This window comes from Mytilus californianus, unplaced genomic scaffold, assembly GCF_021869535.1.
Source record: "Mytilus californianus isolate M0D057914Y unplaced genomic scaffold, xbMytCali1.0.p SCAF_5, whole genome shotgun sequence".
NCBI lineage: Eukaryota > Metazoa > Mollusca > Bivalvia > Mytilida > Mytilidae > Mytilus > Mytilus californianus.
Window position 1 is genome coordinate 58,382,338 of NW_026262701.1, and position 26,034 is coordinate 58,408,371.

The 26,034-nt window shown below is 32.9% G+C and overlaps 1 protein-coding gene across 1 annotated transcript; it reads right to left on the minus strand.

Annotated features, from left to right (window-relative positions):
* Positions 1 to 3,442: 3,442 nt before the first annotated feature.
* On the minus strand, positions 3,443 to 25,390 carry LOC127702976 (GTP-binding protein REM 1-like). Its single transcript, XM_052207340.1, has 4 exons — positions 24,287 to 25,390; positions 17,911 to 17,990; positions 13,988 to 14,171; positions 3,443 to 5,606 (listed from the first exon to the last, which is right to left on the minus strand). The coding sequence occupies exons 1-4, from the start codon at positions 25,017 to 25,019 to the stop codon at positions 5,332 to 5,334; spliced, it is 1,272 nt and encodes a 423-aa protein (XP_052063300.1). The 5' UTR covers positions 25,020 to 25,390; the 3' UTR covers positions 3,443 to 5,331.
* Positions 25,391 to 26,034: the final 644 nt, after the last annotated feature.

Below are 26,034 nucleotides of genomic sequence, written 5' to 3' on the forward strand. Positions count from 1 at the left end.
ACCACAAACAGACACACACACAAAATACGAGAACAAATTAATATCACAACAGCTAAGTCAAAATCTTTATTTTTATTAAGCCAAAAGCGAGAATTTGAAGAACATGTATAATGCTTGCTTGCTTTAAACCTAATATTTCCAAGAGTACACTCCAAAACGAAACATTGCCATCAGGGAAATATAATTTGATAGTAAGAAAGATAGGTCGTCCTGCTTGTCATACATTTTAGTTGAAAGATTTCCTTTAGAGTTTCTTATTAAAGTCTGAGAAGATAACAACCACTTTTAATGTTCGGTTTAGTAAGAATGAGTTCATGTTGATAAATATCAAATGATGTATTTAGAAAAAAGCGCCTTTATTATTTATGTAAAATAGTTCGTCTTAATTTTTACCCGTAGCGACATTCTATTTTTGAACGATAGTTAATAGCAAGAAAAGAAATAATTCTCCATTAAATGGATGTGATTGGTTGTTGTATGCTTAAATCCAGTGGCAAATTTGTTCACTGCATGAATCAGAATGATATACGATGGTTTTGGTATTGTTAGTCATAATACATTCACAAAATTTTCTATTATTATATGCAAACAAGTTCATAAGGTATTATGAAGGACATTTACAACATATTTCCCGTCGAATTTACACATTGTCAATTCATGTTCGGGAAATTGTAGCCCTTTCCAATCATTTTCATTTCCTGAGCATGTCAGTATATTCATCAAGTATATGACTTTTATCAAACCATTGGTAAAAATAAGATGTCTATTAACTATCGACCCCTTTCTTAAGGAAAAATACGAAAAGCCAGTTTCGATTTGCGATCCTCCAGCACGAAAATATAGTTCAATGTAGAAAAAAGAACGATTTTTTGCACCAGATTTAGGATGAAAATGTTAAATTCTTACGTCATTCATGGCAATTATTCAGCTGCTAACTACTATCAGAAGACATACAGAGAACAGCTCGTTGGTTGTCTAAAGGAAAGATTATAAAAATTGAAAGATGTCTCATTTATAACGTATCCTGAGCTATTTCTGTTCTCGTTTGAATTAGGCTTACTTAATAAATTTGAAGTTTAAATTAGATAAATGTTATAAATCACTATTCACTTAAATAGGTTGACCCGTTTTATTTTATTTAGAAGAACACTTTTATATATTAAAACGCGTCAATAGATTTGAAGTAGTAGTACTTACCAAAAGTGTTAAAGTTCGTTGGCCCAAACCCTTTTTTTTTTCTTAATTGGAATTTGATGTTTCCCCGCCAAGGACAAGGCATTTAGAACAAACCTTGTCGCGTGCAGTATTGATTCGGAGTAATGTGTCCCGGTGGAGTGACCTGTCGTCCATCAAGCCTTATCTTAAGATTGCATGTTGTAAATCCAAACAAGCGCGCTTGTCCAGTACAAAGTGTGATATTATCCTGAATATGCACTGCATCTTCTCCGCTAGACGTAAAGCACTAATATCTTGGATGAAACTGCTGACCTGCTAGACTGTCATACAAATTTGAACCATCTCGTATATCTCTTAGTAGTGTGCACGTCACGATGGCTTATATCGTGAGTATGGTTTTGAACGGGGCCAAATCAAATATTTGCTGCATCTCCAAGATATACCCTCAATGTTTACGAGTAAACAATTTATTTCCCGGAGGGTCTATATGTCTCAATGGGGACTGCAGTTTTGTTACATTGGTTTGTGTTAAAACTTCGAATCGGTGTGTGATCTAGTGCAAATCGGAGTCTGTTCATACATGTATCTCATCAACAATTAATGTATGTATTGGCTCCCGACGTGAGGCTTTTCGTAATCCAACATGCAAATTGAAGATTTGCGCCGTAATACTGGTCAATATAACGTTTTTATCAATGCATGTATCATGTCGAAAGTTATTTTCATTTTTTCAACTCAGTTGAAATATTTGTGGTTGTTTCTCCTGTTTTGTCAATGAATTTTATATGTTAACATTAAAACAAAGAGGTAAAAAATAAAGATTGAGCAACACAACCCCCCCCCCCCCCCCCCCCTTTAAACCAAGGTCGAACTAACTAACCCCAGAATTGTAGAGACAGTTTCTTATCCATTAGTTGCACTGTGTACAATCCTCCATTACAATAAGTACAGTATTGTTATTTCATTTTAAGTTAGAATGCAGTAGTATGACAGCGTATGACTTTATGTAAATAATGCACAATTTTCTACAAAATAGAAATTTTCTTAAATTTTTAATTTAAAATGCATGATCTTTTCTCTTTTCTTGTAATCACAATACTGAGGCAGGTGTATCGTTTTTTATTATCACTATTTTGTTACATCGTGGAAACTCAAAAGGAATGACTCTCCTAGAATTAGACATATGTTATATTGGAAAAAACCTATCATTATACAGTCGTCTCTTTTTATCTCGAAGTCAGTCGGACCAGAGAAATATTTCGAGATATCCGTAGTTCGACTCAAACGAATACCCGAAAGTGTGACAGACAAATTCAGAATAGTATGGGTAGGGGATCGATATTCTGGTCTTAGATCGATGTATCTGTATGCAGATACTGTCTTTTGTAATTATAATAAAGTTATACAATTTTTCGTCTGTTATTTCTTTCTTTGTACAGTTACAATTTTTTTCCAGTTGTTTTCAGCCGGGAGTGTAATTTCCAATCGACCTACGTGTGATTTAGAGTGGACAAAAATTGTTCATTCTCGTATACAAGAGATTTGAGAATATTTAGAATTTTTCATTTTTTCTTTTATTTCAATCTTTTTTTTGCTAGCGAAAATACAAAAAATATTAAAGATTGAGTAGTTTTGAGTTGATCACTTTTTCCTCATACCTACTTTATGCACAAACAAGCTAATTAATGCATGATTACGGGCAATTGCTTTTTAAACATTTTAAATATTTTTTCATAAACTATAACAATGTATCCCTAATTGTTTATCATGATGATAATCTTAGGTAAACACTCGTGGAAAAATAATGTCATAAATTAAGACAGCGGGCAGTGACCTGAAATTTAATTACACGACGTGTATTTTCATATGAACTCTTCAACCCATTTAAATCCCCGAGGTCATGTTTTGACATATGTGTATTAATTCGAGATAATAATGCCATGTGCATGATTTTGTTAACCTTGGGACCTTAAATTTGGTTCAAGTCAACCGAAATTTCGACTCATCAGGAGTCGAAATACATGTATTTATATGGAACAAAGTTCGGGACCACAGGAAAACTTTGATTCATCCGAAATTTCTAGTCAACCTTGATCGAAACAACGAGAGTTAACTGGACTTAGAACAGATCTTTCCTGTTTGGGTTTGATAACGAATGTGCAACTGTGAATGATATAATGTATTACTCATTGATGACGCAGAACAATTGTCATTGATTATATTACACGTAAAATTGTAATTCCTACTAAGTATAACATAAATCTAGTTAAACAATATAAAATACTTTATTGTCTTTAGTGTTACATTTTGGTTTCTTCTTAGACACTAAATGGACATCAACAATGGTTAAATGTTAACTTATCCGTTAGTACAATAATCAAACATATAGTATACCCTGTTGATGTAAATTAATGACAGAATTGTGAAAAGGTTAGAGGATTGTTGGTCACTTGCCGTAAGTTGGTATAATGTTGCAGTAATTTAATTAAAGGCAATAACAGTATTGTGAAACAGATCTCTAAGGTAAAACAAAATTCAATAAGAATTATACTGTTTTACAACAGGTACTAAAGAAGGTGAAAAAAGAACTAGTTGTGTACTAACATAACGTAAACCAACAGACAAACTGATATTTAAAAATAAATTTACTTAGGTTTCTGTGGACAGATTTGTAGTTATAATTTTTTAAGCACACAAATCTGAAACCAGACGTAGTTGAAAATAACTTCTCGGCAATGAAAATGATGATCCAAGCATATATTTTACAAATCTAATGCATCAGATACAAAAATGCATATGTTGCTATCCAAAAGCTTACATGTATTTGTGATGTAAAAAACATAAACACACTTTAAACTGTTATGTACAAAAATAATATTACATATTACTATTCAAGTATTTGCACCATAGCCCAGCCTGGATGATCGATGATTAATGAACATTTTAAATGAAAAATGTATTTGTAACAGGACTGAGAATATTTATATATATTGACATCACTTGAATTTACGTTTTGAATTACTAAACTTGCAATTTTAGCAATATTAACAATTTTCTTATTTGTTTTCAAAAGAAAAAAAGATATCATAAATTGTATATTTTCTAACATTTTAATATCACATGAAATTCATTGAAATTCACGTTAAATTATTCTTTTACCTTAGCTGACCATAAAAACAACCATATAAGTTGCATAAAGTGTTAATCCAACTAAATAACAAATGTATATTGTAGTTCGATCTATTTATTTTGATGACAGGACGCTAAAGGGGAAGCAAAACCGGATGATTTATAATCTCTCCTTTTAATCACATTTACCTTATGCTACAAGACCTCAATTACACAATACGTCGATTTATTTGTCATAATAGCATTTTAACATTACAGCGACCCAGCTGATTTAATATATTAATATCATTAGAGAAAAAAATGTATATAATGACATAGTAGTACATACATGGTAAAATCATATATTTCATACTTTTCAAGATTTTTGTAATCCGCTGAAATTCAAATGTTAAAAGGCGTATTTTACTCACAAAACTCTAAAATAACATAAATGAAATACCACTGCATACCATATCTGCTATTATGCCAAAAAGAAAGTTTTAGGACTTTAAGATTGTTTGCATTACTTTCATGTCTTTTTATGCAATTTAAAATATTATACGCAGATTTTAACCTTTCACAACAAAGATTTAAACTATTCCTTTGATGGATAAAAATGTAAGCACTTATTATTTAAAAAAAAATCAAACCGACGAATAAAGACTTTCAAATGAAGTCTCGCTACACATTATTGTAGAAAACAGTTATAGTTCATGTCCTTAGATTAAGTGTTGCGATATTGAAGAATTTCGGTATGATAGTTACCATTCTGACGTAATAATTGTTGAATATTTAGACAGATTGATTATTTTTTAGTTAACATGGTTAAACTGTGAGAAAAGTATGAATCGAATGTTCCAGAAACGGTTGATCAATTTTTCAATTAGTCAATGTGTCATAATTTTATGCTATAAATTATACATTTTCCATAATGCTTGAATGAAGACAACATTTAAAACATTAAATACAGCTTAGACAAACATAAACATATAAAAAATGCAAAAATATAAATATTTTTTTCTACAATACAGTATAATACTTTGTGCACTACGCTACCGTATGGTGGCGCTTCTTTCTTCCCCTAGATTTCTTACTGACACGCCGGAACAGTCTTCCAAAGAAATTGATTGGTCCTTTCATTGACAAAGCTGAAATTCCTGCTTTCTTTGTATCAACACGTAGGACTGGATCTGTCAAAGATGGATTTAGTTTATATCGAATAGACCCCAGTATTCCTACTAATAATTCATCTATGTTATGGTTTAGTCCAGCAGACACTTCTATATACTTCCCATCATACATTTTACTGACTTCTTGTGCCTCTATAAAAATAAAACACAATTAATAACACAATGTAAGGCGATGAAAACCAGTATTATACCTAACACATACTTTCTGTCGATTTTAACCTTTTACATTTGTACTTCATTTCCCATATTGATAAATACGCGAGGTAATTCATTTTAGGTAGATGGACAAAATTTTATTTTCTTCAACTACGTTGTCCATATTGTAAACTTGGTTATGTATGGAAGCTTAATTCAAAGCTTTCACATTTTTCAAATACGTGGTTTTATTATCGGGATATCATATGAGATAAAATTTCTATAAATTGCGAAGCCAAAAACGTCTTTTTGAACGGTCTTCTCGGAATTTGTACCCATTGATATTCTTTGGAATTTATCTAATATCGCTTTCGCTTTTACCGCTTTATTGAAAGACCCTCTACACATTAACAGCACCGATGTCTAGTGATGTGAATTCTTCAAAATAGCCAATAGCATGGCGGAAGGATTTTTGGTTTACAAAATCATGATTATTTTTACACACTGTTCCTCACTTTAATAGATATAAGAAGATGTGGTATGAGTGCCAATGAGACAACTCTCAATCCAAGTCAAAATTTATAAAAGTAAAGCATTATAGGTCAAAGTACGGTCTTCAACACGGAGCCTTGGATACACCGAACAGCAAGCTATAAAGGGCCCCAAAAATTACTAGTGTAAAACCTTTCAAACGGGAAAACCAACGGTCTAATCCATATAAAAAACGAGAAACGAGAAACACTTATGAACCACATCAACTACTGAACATCAAGTTAAGACCATAAATAATATTGACTCATCAGGTTTATTGTCCCATTTGAAACTTGTTAAAATGCAACAAAGGGATATTGTGTTGTTAATTCAATTACAATATTTGGTTTTTTTTAATACTCTATATTATAACTCATGCATGTCATGCATCATTCACAAAGATTTCGTTACATTGGAAGTGTCTCTGTCAAGGACGCCATTTGTTATTTGTCAGACAACAATAATATGGTGTTTTAAATTGATACTAAAAATAGTACTTTAATGTCTCAATCACTGCACGTGCTTGATGACAACTTTATATCATTTATAATTAGTGTTAATTCAATTACAATATTTGGTTTTTTTTAATACTCTATATTATAACTCATGCATGTCATGCATCATTCACAAAGATTTCGTTACATTGGAAGTGTCTCTGTCAAGGACGCCATTTGTTATTTGTCAGACAACAATAATATGGTGTTTTAAATTGATACTAAAAATAGTACTTTAATGTCTCAATCACTGCACGTGCTTGATGACAACTTTATATCATTTATAATTAGTGTGACTATTTAATGCAAATTAAAGTTAACGAAAGGTCTCCTCAAACTCACAATTTCCTGATTTTTGCATTGAAATGAAATTAAAAGAATAAACTGTCTCTTTTTGTAGCTTTAAAGGGTTGTTAAAACGCCACCAGGCTTTAAACGTGCTTCAGGCAACACTTTTACACCCAATGAATTTTTATTAAATTACCTTTTTTTTTTATATAACAATTATGCAATTTTCAAACAAACGTGATTCACATGAATAAATTTAAATATCAAAAATAATTTTTTGTATTCTTTCAAACTAAGAATCATCTTTTGCATGATATTTAGATGATGTGGTACATGAATAAGTTTCATATGATGAGACCATATTTATAATTTATAATTATTGACAAATTTTCTTTTAATAGTCGTACCAACATTATGAATAAAAATGTAGTATTTACAATTCGAATCCAGATTAGGCACAACGTTCCTTTGTTTAACAATATTGAGGGTAAATCAAAATATTTCGATCAAATTGTCTGTCAATGTTTACGAGGAGTACCGTTTAAAATGCGTTCGGTGATTTTGGGTCATAACTCTTATTAGTGAACAGCGGAGCTTATATGTGTGTGATAATCGGACCAAAGTTTACGACGAATAGAGCCTTGAATACTAAACGTCATTTGGATATGTCGCGTAGACTGGTAAAAAATGTTTAAGACAAAATTAAGGTTTTTTCACCTCTAATTTGTGTGAAATTAATTCATCAATTAGAAAGATCACATTGACTCCTACGGGGTATATACCTGTGCAGCAAGTTAACTTAATTACCATAACTTTTGACTGGTTAAAATAAATTTACTTGTGATAAGTTTACTGGCTGCAATCTTTCATAGGATAACATTCACGTTAATAACATAAACGGTACCAATTTTTCTGCACCAGATGCGCATTTCGACAATCAATGTTTCTTCAGTGATGCTCGGGGCCAAAATATTTGAAAACCCAAAGTTTATTAAAACATGAAGAGCTATAACCCAATCAGGACAAAAAAGTATAGCCAAAGCTGAGCAAGGAATCAGAGCTTTGTATGAGAGAGATACATTCCTTAATTTAACTTGATCTTCAAACTAAGTTTTTATGACTGCTGAAAAAGATAGACTTTATAACATACCTGCTACTCAATTTTTCAACAGAGCCTTTGACATTGACCTTGTCTTCATGCTCATTCGCTTTTGATTTATTACTCTTTGAATAAAATAAAGATATATGGTATGATTCCGAATGAGACAACTATCCATCCAAGTTCAAATGAAGTGGATGTAAGCAATTATAGGCAACCGCACGGCCTTCGCCAATGAGAAAAACTCATACCGTAAAGTCGGCTATAAAAAGCCCTGACATGAAAAATATAAAACAATTCAATTGAGAAAACTAACGGACTAATGTATAGCAAAATAATCTACGAAAAACAAATATGACAGACATGAACCAACGACAACAACTAAACTACAGGCTCCTGCCTTAGGACAGAAACATAAAGAATGTAATGTGGCGAGGTTAAACATGTTTGTGAGCGTTCAATCCTCCCCTAACCCGGGACAGTGGTATAACAATACGACATAAAAACAAACTATAAAAATCAGTTGAAAACGTCTTAAAAAATTGAAAACAACACGTTTAAAAATGTCATGCGTCCGAAGCGCTTTTCTGGATTTACCTTCATCAGGAACGCTCAATGCCAAACATTTGAAATCCGAGGGATGTATAAGTACCGAAACAGCTGAAGAGTTATATGACAAAAATACCTAAAACAAATAGCTAAATTCATCTAAGGTCAACTTTGGCTGAGGGAGTTGAAACCTTAGTTTCTTTATAATTTTAAAATTTATAAACGGACAATTTTAGAAAAGTTTGTTATAAATCATGTCAGTACCGACGTACTGACTACTGAGCTGATGATACCCTCGGGACCGATAGTCCACCAGCAGAGGTATCGACCCAGTGGTGTAAAAAATTGAAAACAACACGTTTAAACATTTCATGCGTCCGAAGCGCTTTTCTGGATTTTCCTTCATCAGGAACGCTCAATGCCAAACATTTGAAATCCGAGGGATGTATAAGTACCGAAACAGTTGAAGAGCTATATGACAAAAATACCTACCTCATTAGAACGATACAAAGCAGAAAAACATAGACCGGACGTGGCAGGGTATTTTGTACATACAATGTGTAATTATGTTGCAAAATGTTGCAAAACAACAAAATATCAAGTAACAAAAACGAATAATAACCAAATGTCAGAGAAGCGGGATCCATATCAATCAAATTATCAAGAAACAGCTGAAGACAAAATGTCAGAACAAACTCAGAATAAAATGAAAAGGTCCTTTTACTGAAAGCGTGATCATTGTACATTAAACTATCAAGAAACAGCTGAAAACAAAATGTCAGAACAAAATCAAAAATGTGTTCCAGAAAAAGCATGATCAATATACACTCAAAATATCAAGAAACAGCTGAAGACAAAAAAAGACACTAAAAGTGTTATCAATATGTCACAAAACGTCGAAATATCAAGAAAATAAAAACAGCTGAAGAAAGCTATAATAAGAAAAAAAAAAACAAAAGGTCTTTTTCCTGATATCGGAAAACAACTTAATACTAGACGAAATACAGCAAGGTCCTTTCCGTGCTTTTCGGAGAATTGAAGATTTATTTTTCCGAGGAAATTTGTGTTTTCTCAAGGACATAGGCAAAAACCTCAAAACGTTGTTTACCTCTTAAGCAATTAATTCTATAATACACACAGCACACCTTAAAGTAAACACACTCAGTATAAATATAACTTATTAAGGATTTAACTTGCATGTACTTTTTTATTGGAATAAAAATTGATATTCAGGGTTTTATTTGTGTAATGTGTTACTGTGAATAGGCAAATGTTCGCGGAAGTGTTATTTTCGCTATCTTCGTTGTAAAAGTTGATATGCGAAAATAAAACTACCGCTAATTCTTCATTTGAACTCGATTCATAGGACTAAGATTGTACCTATATAAATACCAGCATGAAATCGCAAATTCAAAGCGGTGAGAATTTAACTTAGTCGACAAATGGATAAATCTTCCAAATTCTGTTTAAATTGTTTAATTTGTTCAGTATCACATGGGATATTTTCGACCAATCAAATGTCTATGTAGCTATGTTCTTTCACATCATTGTGTACTTTTTATTATTTTTTAAAGAACATGAAAAAATTGCTCCATTTTAACGTTTCAAACATGACATGTTCATACGATGTAAAAGGATACCAAAGGGACATTCAAACTCATAAGTCGAAAACAAAACTGACAACGCCATGGCTAAAAAAGAAAAACACAAACAGACAAACAACAGTACATAAAACAACATAGAAAACAAAGGACTGAGCAACACGAACACCACAAAAAACTTGGGGTGATCTCAGGTAAATGTTGTTTCAATAAGGTTTTCATCAAAGTCTTTGAATAACCGCTCCCCACACCAACGTGCTTACAATTACATCAACGGTACTAATGTTTATGCATCACATGCGCATTTCGACAATTAATGTTTCTTAAGTGATGTTCGAAGCCAAACTATTTGAAAATCTAAAACTTAAACATCTTTTAGTAAAACAAAGATAACTTCCACAAACGATTGTTGATTTCTGATAGAAATATACAATAGATTGAACACAACCTGCAAAAAGACAGAAGTAATGAAAAAGAGTAAAACATTTACCCCGAACAAGTTGATTATCTTAATCATTGTCATTGTTGATTTTCATTATTTGTGATAATACCGAGCACAATGCACGTTCCTTTTTTCAACTGACATTATAAAAATTTTACGATGATAATAGAATGTATCATTACTTCATTAAACAGAATGAGAAAATTCTAAAATGATTAACAACAAAGTGGGTGTAGTTACAGAAGTGGGATAATACTGACACAAATCGTGACTAACAAAATATATTCTGACAGTAGAAAATTTGTTTTTCTCTTCACATTTCCTTTTATCCTAATATTTACTGTCATTGATTATTTTTATAAATAAAACCTTGGTGAGAACACGTTTGATTTTAAACGTGATTTATAAACAAAGGAAGATCACAAAGAAGCTATTAAACCAAAAGTTCCAATTGAAGAAGTTGAAATTATTTTACGGACGCCATCACGGGTTGACCGTTATGGAATATCCGTTTCACAGATGACAACGGATATGTTCCAACTGTCGTCACTACAATCCCGTTCCCTTTTCCCCGAATGTGACCTACCGAATTAGACTGATCACCGGGTCTGTGCTAGCATGAGCAACCCAAGGGTGCCACATGTGGAGCAGGATCTGCTTACCTTTCCGGAGCACCTGAGATCACCCCAGTTTTTGGTGGGGTTCGTGTTGCTGAGTCTTTCGTTTTCTATGTTGTGTTTTGTGTACTGTTGTTTGTCTGCTTGTCTTTTATTTTTAGCCATGGCGTTGTCAGTGTATTTTCGACTTATAAGTTTGTATGTCCCTTTGGTATCCTTCGCCTCTCTTTTAAAATTCTGCACACGTCTACTTACATTTTCAATAGACAGACATTTAAACCAATCAGAACGTCAAACACACTTACATTTCCATAGTGCCACACTATTTCGTAATTTGTGAAATATATATGTCAATTTTGTAATCTTTATTTATCAGGCGTATCTTTATGCCCCCACCGCTAGGCGAAGGGGGATTGAAGTGTTACCCTTGACTTCCGTCTTCCGTCCGTCCCAAAAGTATTTTCACATATTATAAGCAAACTTGAGCGAGGGCATTCGTGTCCTCAAACACATACTCCTTTTATTTAAACATATTCTGCTTTCTTCTTTCGTTTTGTATTCTTAGGAGGAGTAGGCTACAAGATTAACAACAGAACATCACAATAAGAATAGCATGCAGTATATATTTCAAAAGATTGCAATTTTATATCTATTCAGTAAGGACTGTATCTCCTTTGCAGCTAAACTAATCTTAGTGCGTTTGTACTTCAAGTGCAGAGTCCTTGTTGAAAAAGTATGTCAGGAAACAGTGAAAAATAAACTACATATACTTGAGAATTTCCCATAGGACAGGTACATTTCTCTTTGATGACACGTGTTTTAATGACATTGGAAAATAATATCGTAACGACAGCTTTTAATCAAAAACCGAACTCCCAATCTGTAACTCTAAGAATTGTTGATTTATAAACAAAAAAGCCTCGTGAAAACTAAACACGTGTAAGGAATTATAGGACACTCTTTTTTGTAAATTTTATCTTAAATGACTGAACCTGTAATTTGATAAATGAAAAGTGATGTAGTATTTAAAGAGGTTACTGCGTGTATTAATATATTATATATAAAAGAAATTAGGTTGCAATACAGTGCAAGTGTGATTGGTTTTTTTTTTGTTTGTTTTTGTTTTTGTTTGTGCTGATTATTTCATCAATGTTCTTACATGTATCTGATATCTGGGTCAATACCGCTGCTGACGGACTAGTTGATCAACAGTCAATGCTTAAACCATTTATAACATACTGCTCTTAAATTTTGACTGCACTCTTTTTGTGCCGATTGTAATATTTTTAGATATATCATTTTTGTGAAGTAAACTTGTTTCTGTATTCTTAGGAGAGACGGACTGTAAAATATACAAGAGCAACTTGCTTAACTTTCAACCGATTGGAATTTTATTACTTTTGGTATGCACGCACACACATTTTTTGGCAAAATACATTTTTTTATTGAAAATAAAATTGGAAAATGAAAGAGGCCACTCACTGAGTAATTTTTAGACTATTGGACGATAGATTTATTTTTTTTTTAAATTGTCACTTTCAGAAGTTTGCAAAAACATTTGAATAAGAAATTTGGCATTTTAACAGAAAAAGACCGATTTTAGATTGTATTATTAGTGGTGTTCCTTCGGAACAGTATAGTATTTGCAGAGTTTTGGGCATCTTTATTTATTTGATAGATATAAGAAGATGTGGTATGAGTGCCAATGAGACAACTCTCCATCCAAGTCAAAATTTATAAATGTAAACCATTAAAGGTCAAAGTACGGTCTTCAACACGAAGCCGTGGCTCACACCGAACAGCAAGCTATAAAGGGCCCCAAAAATGACTAGTGTAAAACCATTCAAACGGGAAAACCAACGGTTTAATCTATATAAAAAACGAGAAACGAGAAACACTTATGAACTACATCAACAAACGACAACTACTGAACATCAGATTCCTCATCAGATTGATGTTCACAAATAGCGTTTAATAGTTCCGCTTAGATTTCGCCAATAAACTCAATTTGCGACTATCAAATTGAGAATTGATGCCTACAAATCTGTAAATATCATTCTGTTATTTCCTAATTCGTGTATCGTGCCAAGGACTGCTATTTTTTAAAAAGAACGGGAGCCTCCCTGAACAGGATTTGAAAAATGATCGCTCTATGAAAGTTCACATAGTGTGAAGCTATTGTGCTCACAAATCTGATGTATCTTTAAAATTAATTTACAAAAAGTAATTCGATTCGAAAAGAATAAATTAGATCGTGTAAGAGGATACATTGTAGCAACATCATCGTCAATATTTTTTTAATTCTGATAAATACTGAAATGCTAACACGAGATGTCTTAATTAAATTGTATTATCTAGAGTATAACAAATAAATTAATGGTAAGCACTAACGGCAGTCTTTCAAGAGTTGTAAAAGTTTATCATAGTCTTAAATTACTTAACTTAATGGACGCTAATATTCCCCAGATGTAAAGATATAGTTTCACGAAATATTTTACAAATAAATCGTTTTAAAAGAAGACGTTGAATCATTGCAGTTAGACATCAACACAACAAAGAAACATATTGTTACATGTATGACATATAACGGATAAAAAATGTTGGCATTTTATTTTTTCATGCTGAATTCATTATTAAGCTCCCACTGCAGTCTCGCATGATATGTGTGCTGATAAAGTCAATAACAACGGAAACAACCATGCGAACATCAAAAAAAGATAATGCCTACTTAAGAATACTCTGTGATATTAAATGTACCTTCTGTTTTGACTTTCCTCTTTCTGACCAAGTCTAACTTATTTCCAACCATTATAACTGTTCTATCTATGCCCATGTCCATCCGCAGTTCGGACATAAGGTCAACTGCTGTATCAAACGTATCACGATGTGGAATCGAAAATATTATTATGTAAGCATCTGCACGAATGTTTTCAAGATTAACCTATATAAATATAAAATTATACAAAATATAAATTGAAATTAATTTAAAATTCTTTATTTTTCAAATTACTTGACCCTATTAGGCATTGACTTCGTCGCAATCTAAGCCGTCGATCTAAATATACCATTATATACAATAAAACCGGTCAAAATTGATTACTGTGTAAAATGGAAACCGGTGTGTAGAATCAGGGAAATTCTTAACTATTAACCTCTTTATATTTTCCCATTGACCAATTGTACTTTTTTTTTATCGCCGATAAAACGTGATACTCGGAAATATTAGGCAATGACCTCACGTAATTTTTTAATATCCATTCGCGTCACAAATGTCGTAACGTTTTGTACATGTAAAAAAAAGTCTTTTTACCTACTTCAGGCAACCTCATATTCTACCAAAGAAACATGTTGTTATGACATATTACCGATAAAAAGAATATTGGCATTTTATAATTTTGATAATAACTTCGTATGAAGATCGCCCTTGCCGTCTCGCATGATATATTTGCTGATAAAGGCAGTACGGAAACAAGAACTCTATTACTCTTTAAATATTCGTAGAAAAATTACAGTTGAAAACCAAACACCAGACTGTCCTGTCAAATTAAAATACACAGTTTCATTTGTTTAGAAATTAGATAAAATGATATTCTTGACTTGGTACAGAAAATATTAATCATTAATGGATGCCATTGTTCTATTTCTAAGCCCTATAAAAGTAACGTACCGGTAACAACAATACATTGACTTAACGCAACACGCCTCCCGATAATTACTATAATTCAAAGTTCAAAAGCGAATAAAAGTAATGTGTTTTTCCCATATTCAAATTAGATTTCATAAAATACTTTATAAACTTTGGTTTTTTATGACATTTAGGAGAAATTTCATAGAAAATCTGCTTGGAGTAAATCGATTATTAAACAGTTGTTAAAATGCATGTCATATATAATATATTGCCGTCTCTTATAAGGAATTTGAAATATTAGATAGGTAAGCGTAATTGTGGTATATGTTATTGTTGGGTGTCAACTCAGTATTGCGTTCTGTGTTATGTTCTACATATTGTTCGATCTGTCCCGTGTCATTTTCTACTAACACTGGGTTTCGTCTAAATTTAAAGTCCTCTTTCAGATTGCATTTTTAAAGTTTTGATTTACTTTCAAGAAGAACTATATGATATACATAATTCTCCTCTTGTGTAAAAATAAATTATTATAGATTGTGTGTATTCGTAGAAACCTCATTGTTACATGTACCCATGTAGTAGTGGTTTTGGTCAGTAATACACATTTTTAATGCACAGTACAATTATAAACATCTTTTCGCCTCAGCTACATGTAAGTCTCTGTATCAATATTTGCACTAAAGATGATCATTTTATACCCAAAAAAGCACGGTACAACCATTCATTCTTTATATTGTTACATAATGGTTTTTGTCATATTACTTCATATTTCACAGATAATAAATGCCAAGCAGGGCGTGTATCAAACTCAGGTTGTCATATGATTGGCAGTTTGGATTATTTCTAGTGATATTTCTTTGTATATTGCAGATGGCTTATCAAGATAAAAGCATGTATAGATAAAATCTTATAAAAATTCCTGAGATAACATATTATACATTAAGATAAGTCAAAAGGTTTTTTTGATGAAGCATATGTTGTTTATTCCTACAAATTCATGATATACTGTTCTTTCATGTATACATGTCTTTTCTAATTCGTATTATTATATATTTGTCATTTGTCTTAACAGATAGCTTGTCTGTCATACAATATAATTGTATAACTACATGCGTTGTAAACAAGGCATTTGTTTCTTATCCAACCAATGTCATGTCTAGAACCAATACACGTAGAAGTTAATTTGTAGCATGCAGATATAAAACATTTAATAGAGAAACAAACCAAAAAGTCTATCAAAATTATTTTTGCAAAGAATTCCGCTCTTAAAAGCCGGTGCTAGGGGTCGTCTTAAACTTGCAGTGAGGTGGGAGATTTTTTTTTTTTTTTTGCTCAGTGTTGAAGGCCTCACTGTGACTTTGAAATGAAGAACAGCAATTAAAGCGCTGTTCCTTTGCTTTGTGTGTGTGTGTTTTTTGTTTTTTTGTTTTTTATTTATATATCTATATATTATAGATAGATATCCGATGTTTTGACATCATATAGAAGATGTGACCTTTCATGCACATCACACAATTTGGAAAGTATAGTGACAACATAAGTTCCTACTAGAGATTTACAGAAAGTCTCGGTTCCGACTGTTGACTCCGACACTGACAGCAAAAATTACAGGGGTCGTCTCAAAAGCTAATTTAGCGGCGCACTTGATTCATAAGGAGTCCATAAACGGAGCATATCATCACTCTACCGACAATAAGAATCATAATTTGAATCCAGAGTTTTCGTAACAGCACATTTCAATCGGATATGTCGTCAAACTCATACACATGCATATGAAGCCAGATACGTTATTTTGAATGATTTTTTTCCCTGCAGCATCTATAATGCCATAGTTTTACAGATATGAAAATAAAGGGAACATCAAGTAAGAAAAAACGTCAGACTCGATATTTGTTGAAAATACTCGATATTTGTTGAAAATAAAATGTAGGACGAATAAATAAAAAGTCTAAAAGGTAGCTAGCTCCCTAAGTTAACAAGTGGTGTGGGAGAAGCGGGAATATATAATCAGTGCTGACCATATTGCTTGAAAATATGGGGGGGCTAGGATGAAAAATTTTGTCCTGCCTTTTTATTTTTCACTCTATTCGGTCCTGCCTTTTTTTATTAGTTTATCCTGACTTTTTTTACATAAAGTGTCATCCTGTTTTTTTTTACTCAAATCTCCTGTCCTGCCTTATTTTTCAAATTTCATCTCCCCCCCCCCCCCCCCCCATAAAAATCAAATGGTAGCTCCCTAAACTCCCTGCTGCTGTCGGTGCAATCGACGGCACTTCTGTAGAGATATATAGGCCACAAATTGAGCCACAAGAACTGTATTTTTCTGGTCATCGTCACTACCACGCCATACATACGCAAGTGATATGCTGACAACGTGGGAAACATTTGCTATGTCGAAGGCGGATTTTTAGTCCACCAAAATGATGCGCAGCAGTATAGGATGATGAGACAGATTGGAGCCGATGCATCGCTATATTTTTTCCAGAAGAATATGCTGTTAGGAGATAAAATTTATCCAAATCGGCATCCTGTAATTACGCCATTTATGCGACAGCAAATCAACAGAAAACCTGATCACCAGAAACGCAAGAGTCGAAATTTAATAGAATCATTGCAGAATATAGAATTCTTATCGAATATGCCATGGGTGACCTAAAAAAATATAAAGTGATGGGTACTTTGTAGAGACACCCAAGACAAAAACTCAGACAAATTGTGGAGACTTGTGCAGGATTTGTAAACAGATGACAAACCTTATTTGATTAAATTAATCGTTGTGTAAAATCTTGTTTAACTGTTATTTGCAAATTTTACCTTGAAAAGCTAATCATTTAGTACTTTTTTTTAAATTTTGAGTCGACACCCTTCATTTTACCTGTCAGAATCGGTGTCATTAGTCGATACCGAGACTTTCCGTAAATGTCTACTGATAAAGCTATTACATATTGTTGACTTATCGTCTATTCGGACGATTTAAATTTAGTGTTTGTGAAATGAACGGAGACGACGCCTACACATTTAAAAAGGTCCTCTATTGTTTGATCTTACTCACTTCATTATCACTTGCATCAAGGAACTCAAGAGTGCTTTCCTCTCCATTTAACTGGACAGTGACCAAATTCTCTTCCTGGTCTGCAAAAAGAAAACACCATCAATATAATCAAATGATATTGATAAAGGAAATCAAATGAATGTTTCTCTCCTTTCATCGGGATAAAAGTATTACAATTTCTATACATCAGCAGAGGTATCGACCCATTGGTATTAATCACATTAACGGCAATAGTTGTAATGCAGCAAATGCGTATTTCGACAGTCAATGTATATTCAGTGGTGCTCGAGGCCGAGCTAGCTAAGGTAGTAACCTCTTTTGGTTAAATGCCTAACTGGTGTCATGAAATCTCCTAGGCGATTTAATTTAACCAGACGTATATGTCTGCAGTTTGTCAGACTATCGGTAGAAAGAACAGTCTAAACTAAACTGTTAGTTAGTAAAACGAACTTTACTCATTTAGCATTTGTTGTTGACGGATGTAATTAAGAACTATCAAAAATGTAAATACATGTACATTAGTTTTCAATGGTTTTTACTCATTCAGACAAAACAATAAAATTCGATCGTAGGGTAAGAAATCCCGTCTTATTTGAATATTTTTAACATATAAGACTTTTAAAACGACTGTTAAAAAATGAAAGTATTCAAACGTTTGTGGTATCTGTAACCATGTCAAAGTAAGTTAACGTTTGTGTTAAAGCGAGAATATGCTCATTAGAATAAGAAAAACAATAACACATTCTAGCAAACAGTACAAGTTGTGAAATGAACACGACTAGATTTAGATGGATGGATGGCACACTGTGTCTCATTGTGTTAATGAAGAATACCGAAAAACTTTCTGTACCAATTGAAATGGAAAGTACACAAACCGCGTGCACATAATTCCATTGGTTTATTTAATGAAGAAGAAACAAACACAAACATATAGAATACGATCAAATAGTGTTTCTGACATCAGATATTGTCCATGTAACAAACAGTCTTGAAATGCCAATGTCATAAGATGTGACGTTTTAACACGGTAGTACAAGGCAACTGATCGAGTTAATGGGAAAATCGCACAAACTGAATTTCTTACACCACACTGTGAGGTCAAGCGTTAAGTTCGAAGTCGCATAAATTAGACGTTGCAGTATTTTCCCGATTTATTTCTGATCAGAAGGAACTTGCAATGGCGATCGTATTCATCTTTCACATTCTGACAATTCATAAGCAGTTGTTAGCTGTCAGGCCACTCACTTACTAGTTACTTGGGTATTAGCATGATTTAGTAACATTAAAAGTACCAATTTTACTGCACCAGATGCGCATTCGACCATTAATGTCTCTTCAGCGATGCTTCAACTCTCTCTCTCTGACAAAGTTAACCCGCAATTCTGCATCATAAAATCAAAAGTCATTGGTTCATATCTTTTGAAAATAAAAAATGTTTAGGTACAATACAAGAGTTTGCGCGACATTGCAATGATCGCAGAGCACACATAATTTAGAAGTCGTGGTTAAATGAAACTGTTGCAAGATTTGTTTAATTACATTTATCTGTACTCGTTGATCATATCACCACAACAGTAACATGCATGTTGTTGCACTTTTGCGTATCTGCAGAACTACCAATATGCACTAATTAAAATATATCGCACATAACATTTAAACAATATCACCGACTTAATAAAAAAAACAAAGAAACTAACATAGTTATCTAAAGTTCAAAAATAAACGACAAAATCACATTTCTATCATCCATTTTGCGCGTGAATAGTAAGTATCATTCATAACAGTCATGATTTTAGGGAATCTAAGGAAAATCCATTATATTGCAAAAAAAAATCAGGTCACTTCATCTGTGTAATACGGAGAACTTATAAAAGAAGAAAACATAATGCGATCTCTTTATTAATTACTGAGTGAGTGATTTTACAGGATTCGTCTAAATAATTTTTGCTGAAAATAGCACGTCTTAACCATAGAAATGATTTAACAGTTTCATAAATCTAAACAATGACACTGAAGAAGCAAGTGCCACAAACAGTTCCATCAGATTTCTTAAAAACATTGTTTAATATAATTATCATTGTATTAATGGATTTGCTATTCTAAACTACTATGTTTATACATTTGTTAAGACGACTGTCCGTGTCAACGCAATGTATACACTTTGGGTGATGTAATATGGGAGGTTTAAAAACGTCTTCCCTTCATGGTGGTCGAATACTTTTTCATGTGTTAACACACTTCTGAAACACCAATAATGAAAGAAGACACAACACGACAAAAATAATATACCTGTTGACCCGAAGAATTTTTTTTCTGCTTTTGATATCAAAATGTAAAAATAGAATAGTCTACAAAAAAGAACAAATAAATCATATATTACTTAATTGGCTAACTACTTGTCGGAATACAGTTGCATTTGTCAAATGTAGCTATATTGTCATATTGTCCACAATACAGATTTGCGCTGGTCATCAATGTATGACACACACGCTTCGTTAACATGTAAATGTATCGGTTATTTTCAGTCAACTTTAGAGGTCATCTTTATCATGCGTTGATCGCCTTTTCAAGTTTTCACGACGAAGAACACAATTGTGCTGATCCTCTTATACATGGTTATGTAAACGTTAATTATAACGGTAAACCAATTAATTGCCGAGAGTAAATTATTTTTTGCGACTTTTGCGATTGGAAAAATAACGCGAATTTAAATCGTTGCGAAAATGTGAAACTTGGATCTTCTCTTATATAATATACCACGAAAATGAGAAGTTCGCAAAAATAAATCGCTGTTAAGTTGGCTAAAAGAACTGAACGCGAAATTAAGTATGCGCGATGATAAGTTGGTTTACAGTATGCGAACGTTATCCAATGTCAATGCATACAATATTTTCCCAGTAAAAATCAAATGTGTAACCACCTTTTTCAAGATGGACCCAATAGAATCTCCTCATATTAAAAAAATCTTAAGGTGAAGTGAAAAGGGTTAATTGTATGCAGTATATTATGTATCATACATGCAGTTGTTGTGTCATGTTACAACATCGTGGGCTGTCATTCTTAATTACCTATTGCAATCAATAAGATTCAGAAGAAGATGGAGTTGTTCTGCCAGATGTTAGTACAGTCGACCAGGAAACATTATAAACAGAAATTGTTTTCTTTAGTACAGCTCTGTTAATAGTGTAACAGTTTGTGATATGCTGTTTCATCTCTATCAAGAGTTTAGATATTAAGCTATAATTTAGAAATATTTGTTATATAGTTATTTGTTTTTATATTGATTAAGATTATAACACAATGTTGACTACTGTAACCCAATTTTTGACATTTCTACCTAATATTATCGATGTCTGTTTGTTTTGCTCACATTGTTGTCAATATAATTGAATTCTATGCGACTGTCATACAAGTGAGAGGTTTATCTACATGTAGCTATAAAACCAGATTTAATCTACCATTTTCTACATAAGGATACGCCTGTACCAAGTCCGTAATATGACAGTTGTTTCCATTCGTTTGATGTGTTTGAACTTTTGATTTTACCATTTGAATTTTCCTTGGAGTTTGGTATTTTTTTTATTTTACTTTTTAGAAGTGTAGCCTATTTAAAAATACATAAAAGAAGATGTGAGGTATACGTCAATGAGATGATAACCTAACAATATACACAATCCAGGAAGGACATTTTTAATGAAATATTCTTCGTGTTTGGTTTTACTTTTTTTATAACATCAAATTGATGAATGACGGAGCAAACCAAAAAAATAAAAAAAATAGCTTTTGATTGGCATAAAGACGAAGCAAGATTTATAAAAGTATTTATTGAACATTGATTTTTCCAATCGTTTTTTTTACAGTTACCAATGTCAACTTAAATACCAGTATTTCAACAATCTGAGACTGACTGTCCTCACTCAGTTTGAGTTCATTGGCTTCATTGTTTTAAATCCCATATAAAAATAATGAGATGAGGTATGATTGCCAATGAGACAACTATCCACCAAAGTTCAAATAAAGTGGATGTAAGCAATTATAGGCAACCGTACGGCCTTCAACAATGAGAAAAACCCATACCGTATAGTCGGCTATAAAAGGCCCCGACATGAAAAATATGACACAATTCAACTGAAAAAACTAACGGCCTAATTTATAAAAAAAAAGCAATTGGCAATCATACGTGTACCTCATCTCCTTATTTTTATATGAACCAACGACAACCACTGAACTACAGACTTGGGACAGGCACATAAGGAATGTGGCGGGGTTAAACATGTTTGTGAGCGCTCAACCCTCCCCCTAACCTGGGACAGTAGTGTAACAGCACAACATAGCACCTAAGTATGTGAGGTGTTTGTTTATACCTCGAGTTGTGATATTTTAACAGACATCGATAGACTATCTTCATATTTATTATGAATAAAGAAGAGTTGGGATATTCGTCGATGAGACAGCCACCCAATGATACAAATAATATTTCATTTATATGTTGTTTTAATATTATTATTGTCTGTATTTGGATCACGCCTCTATTGTGCTCTTTCCAATAAATATTGAATTGAATTGAATTGAATGACCAAAAGACATCTAGAAGGCAGCAAACATTGTACAACGTTCAACAACAGATAGGTGTTTAAATATTATGTCAAGCTCTTAGACAAGATCATCCCCAGTTTATTAGTTGTGAATTAAGTAAAAATAAACTATCAAAGATCTGGTTAAGTACCTCAATGCACGTTTATCTTGATTACTATCAAGCATTGATATTGCGAACATATACATAAATCTGATTAACTGAAGATATTTTTTATATATTATGTTATAACAGAAAGTTAACCTGATTTGAAAGAATTCAACCAATTTACAAGTTCATTGATGTAATAATTCAATTAAATCAAGTAAAGCAGTACCACGACAATTTTGAAAAAAAAATTGTTCAGTGTTTTAAAATGTACGCAAAGTATATAGTAGCTAAGACGGAATAAAAAGAGATATTGGGTTATACTTTATTGCGATAGCAACCCAACGACTCAGAGTATATAGTATATAAAACGTAAATAAAAGGAGATATTGTGTATACTTCATTGAGACAGCAACCCACCGCCACAAATAACCAAAATAAATCTAGAGGGCATCATATAGTCTTTGTTTATTCTACATTGGCTAGATGTAAAGGGGGAGGGTTTGAGATCTCGCAAAACATGTCTAACCCTGCCTGTCCCAAGCCTCTGGTCTTTGTTAGTATTGTTTGCTTTTTTCAATTTTGTTTCATTTTTATATTTCGGAGTTTAATGTGACGTCCATTTTCGCTGAACTAGTACACATTCATGTTTAGGGGCCAGCTGAAGCCCGCCTCCGGGTGTGGGATTTTCTCGCTGTGTTGAATACCCATTGGTGGCCTTGGGCTGTTTTCTGCTCTTTGGTCGGATTGTTGTCTCTTTGACACATTCCCCGTTTCCATTCTCAATTTTATTTAACAATAGACAGACGTGTCAAGCTCAAAATTATCCTGAGTTTTGAAATTTTGTTACTAAGTCTTAATTAAACAAAAACTATTAAAGAGCTGCCATCAATACCTATTCTGCAAATAACTAAACAAAAAATATGATATGACATAAGGCAATCACTGATGGGGAGGTTCCTGGTTTGGAACAGGAACATGTGGATTATCAAAATATTTTATTTCTAGATTTCGACCTTCTCTTTTTTTTTTTGAAATCTCGTTTTAGTGGACACATGTGTTTGTATTTTAGTAATACTATAGCAACAATATTGCTGATACAGTGTTTGGCATCTCCCTCGTTAACGTATTAATTTAATCTCACTGATTTTAATTTTTGAACTTATCAAAATGAATGTGAATTTTCTTTAACAACGTCAGTTGCAATTTTCTTATGCACAGTTCGCTTTCTATGTTTATCTCTTCAAACTCTCCCTAGATACAAAATAAATAGATCTGTGTTTTTTTTTTTTTTTTTTTTTTTTTTTTTTTTTTTTCATAAACACATTTAAGCACTCACCAACTTAGTAAAAAAATGTGTACCAAAGTTTTCCAATCAATAGAATCGTTTATTGTTTTTCTGCGAATGTTGCATACTTGAAAAATATTTCCGAAATTACTGAAAGTGCACACAGGTCAAACATACAATAAAAAGGGCCTTAAAGACACAAATTAAAACAGTGTTAAGAAAGGTGTGCCTAAGTGAGACCCATTAAGTTTAGTGAAGTTACATTATTTTGTATTCAAAATGTTCATACAACATTTTCTTTAAAATTCTATTAGTTTTGAAATACTGCCTATTGGTCACAATGTAGAAATATATATTTATATTGTCTCTTACTTTTCAAAAGTGTAAAAGTTTTAATTAAGACTTACCAACGGAATTCTCAAAAGCAACGTATTCTGACGTCATAAACTGTTGTGTGATGGAAGTTTTTCCTACACCGGGTGCTCCTAATACCACAACTTTAAAGTAGGACGAAATTGCAGAATTATCTGAAGGTTTTTCAACATTAACTTCAAACGGCACATGACGTGTTGGTCGAGGGCTAGACGTGATTGTAGATCGTGATTGTTCATTTGAACCATCCCGTGAAGATCGTCCACTTCTTTTCCGTACTGAGTCTCCTCTGTTTACAACTCCTTTTGTTGTTGTTTTGAACGAGCGGACTCTCCGCAATGCTGTGTCTCCTCTTGCATCTCTGTTGTCTCTTGCGTCATCATTGGTAAAGAAATCGAGTAGATTAGGCGTACTAGCCGGAAGACTGCTTCGTCTTCTATGCTGGTTTGCTGCTGCGCTTAAATAAAAGTCTGGATCGCTTGATAAATCTGTAGATTCACGTTTGTGTCTAGAACGGGATTTCACGTGAGGCCTTTTAGCCCTTTGTTCTTTCTCAAGTTCACCTGGTTCACGAAAAGATCCAGCACGAAGTGGTAAAACACGGTGACCCGAGTGGTGTTCGTAGTCCTCTCGGTTTGATTCGGACCTGGAAACATGGATTCCGGGGACGAGAAGATGTGACGACATAACCCCTGCACTTGTCGATGTATTTGACGAGATACTTGGTCCGCGAATTATTCTCTTTTCACTATAATGATCAATCGTCATTATTTACAAAAATGTAATAAAAATGTATAAAATGTGTAATCCTCATCAACAAATTAATCCCGTGTTATGAGTTTGAGATATTTCAAAAATAATTTAAGTATAGTTAGCATTACAATAACTCGAGGTTCAAGGTAAAGTACGTATATCAAGCTATGAATAAATAGAATAAAATAGAGCCAACGCTGGTTTTCCCTAGCAAACTTAATTCCAATGCAGTCTTCTAAATCAGCTTTGAATTTTCGTACCCATATCTGGGTATGTCTGAGTATATAAGTATGTTAAAACTTATTATTAAAGAAGTTCTACCATGCAAATGCTCAATACGACGCAAATAGTATGTACAATCCTTCAGCGGTTACTGTAGCTCTGCCGAAATAAGATAACAGAGTTTCTTAACTATCACACGCGCATTCTCTTACTTTCAGTTATTCATCAAATTAGATAGATGCGTACTGTTTTCTACTAAATTGGTGCATATACGATTTCTGACAGGTAAAATTAATTAGAAAAGAAGAAGTAGTCTTTAAGTTAGCAATATATAAGAAGATACTGTTTCCGCATTATCTTGAACAAGTTTCTGTTTTCTTTCTTGTCCCTGTTTACTTACATATAACATAGTATAAAATGCAAACACAATTTGTCTTCTTATCGGTTGATATTCTCCTTATCAAAATTCACCTTTACTATTTCATTTAATCAACGAGTGAGATTCTTCTTCTTTTCTTTTTTTTTCAGTTCATTCGTCTGGCTCGAATAACTAGCTTTTAATCATAATTATGCTTCATGATAAATTTACATATCAAGAATGCGTATTAATCAAGGAAAGGCATTTTAACTTGGATAGTTTTGGAAATTCCTTTGAAAGCCTTGCTGAACTGTTGTCTCCGAGCGTTAGTTATTATATCTCGTGACTTATTAACGTATTTGATAGAATTGACGCGACAAGTGTCGCATGTGGTGCAGGATCTGCTTACCCTTCCGGATCATCTAAGATCAATTGCAGTTTAGGGAGGTG

Bases quoted from the DNA above. Each gene is read 5' to 3' on its own strand.
- LOC127702976 (XM_052207340.1), bottom strand. From the start codon at position 25,019: ATGACGATTGATCATTATAGTGAAAAGAGAATAATTCGCGGACCAAGT. The intron at 17,991-24,286 runs GTAAGTCTTAAT...TTCTTTTTGCAG, and splicing joins TGCTTTTGAGAATTCCGTTG to ACCAGGAAGAGAATTTGGTC. The intron at 14,172-17,910 runs GTGAGTAAGATC...ATATTTATATAG, and splicing joins TTGATGCAAGTGATAATGAA to GTTAATCTTGAAAACATTCG.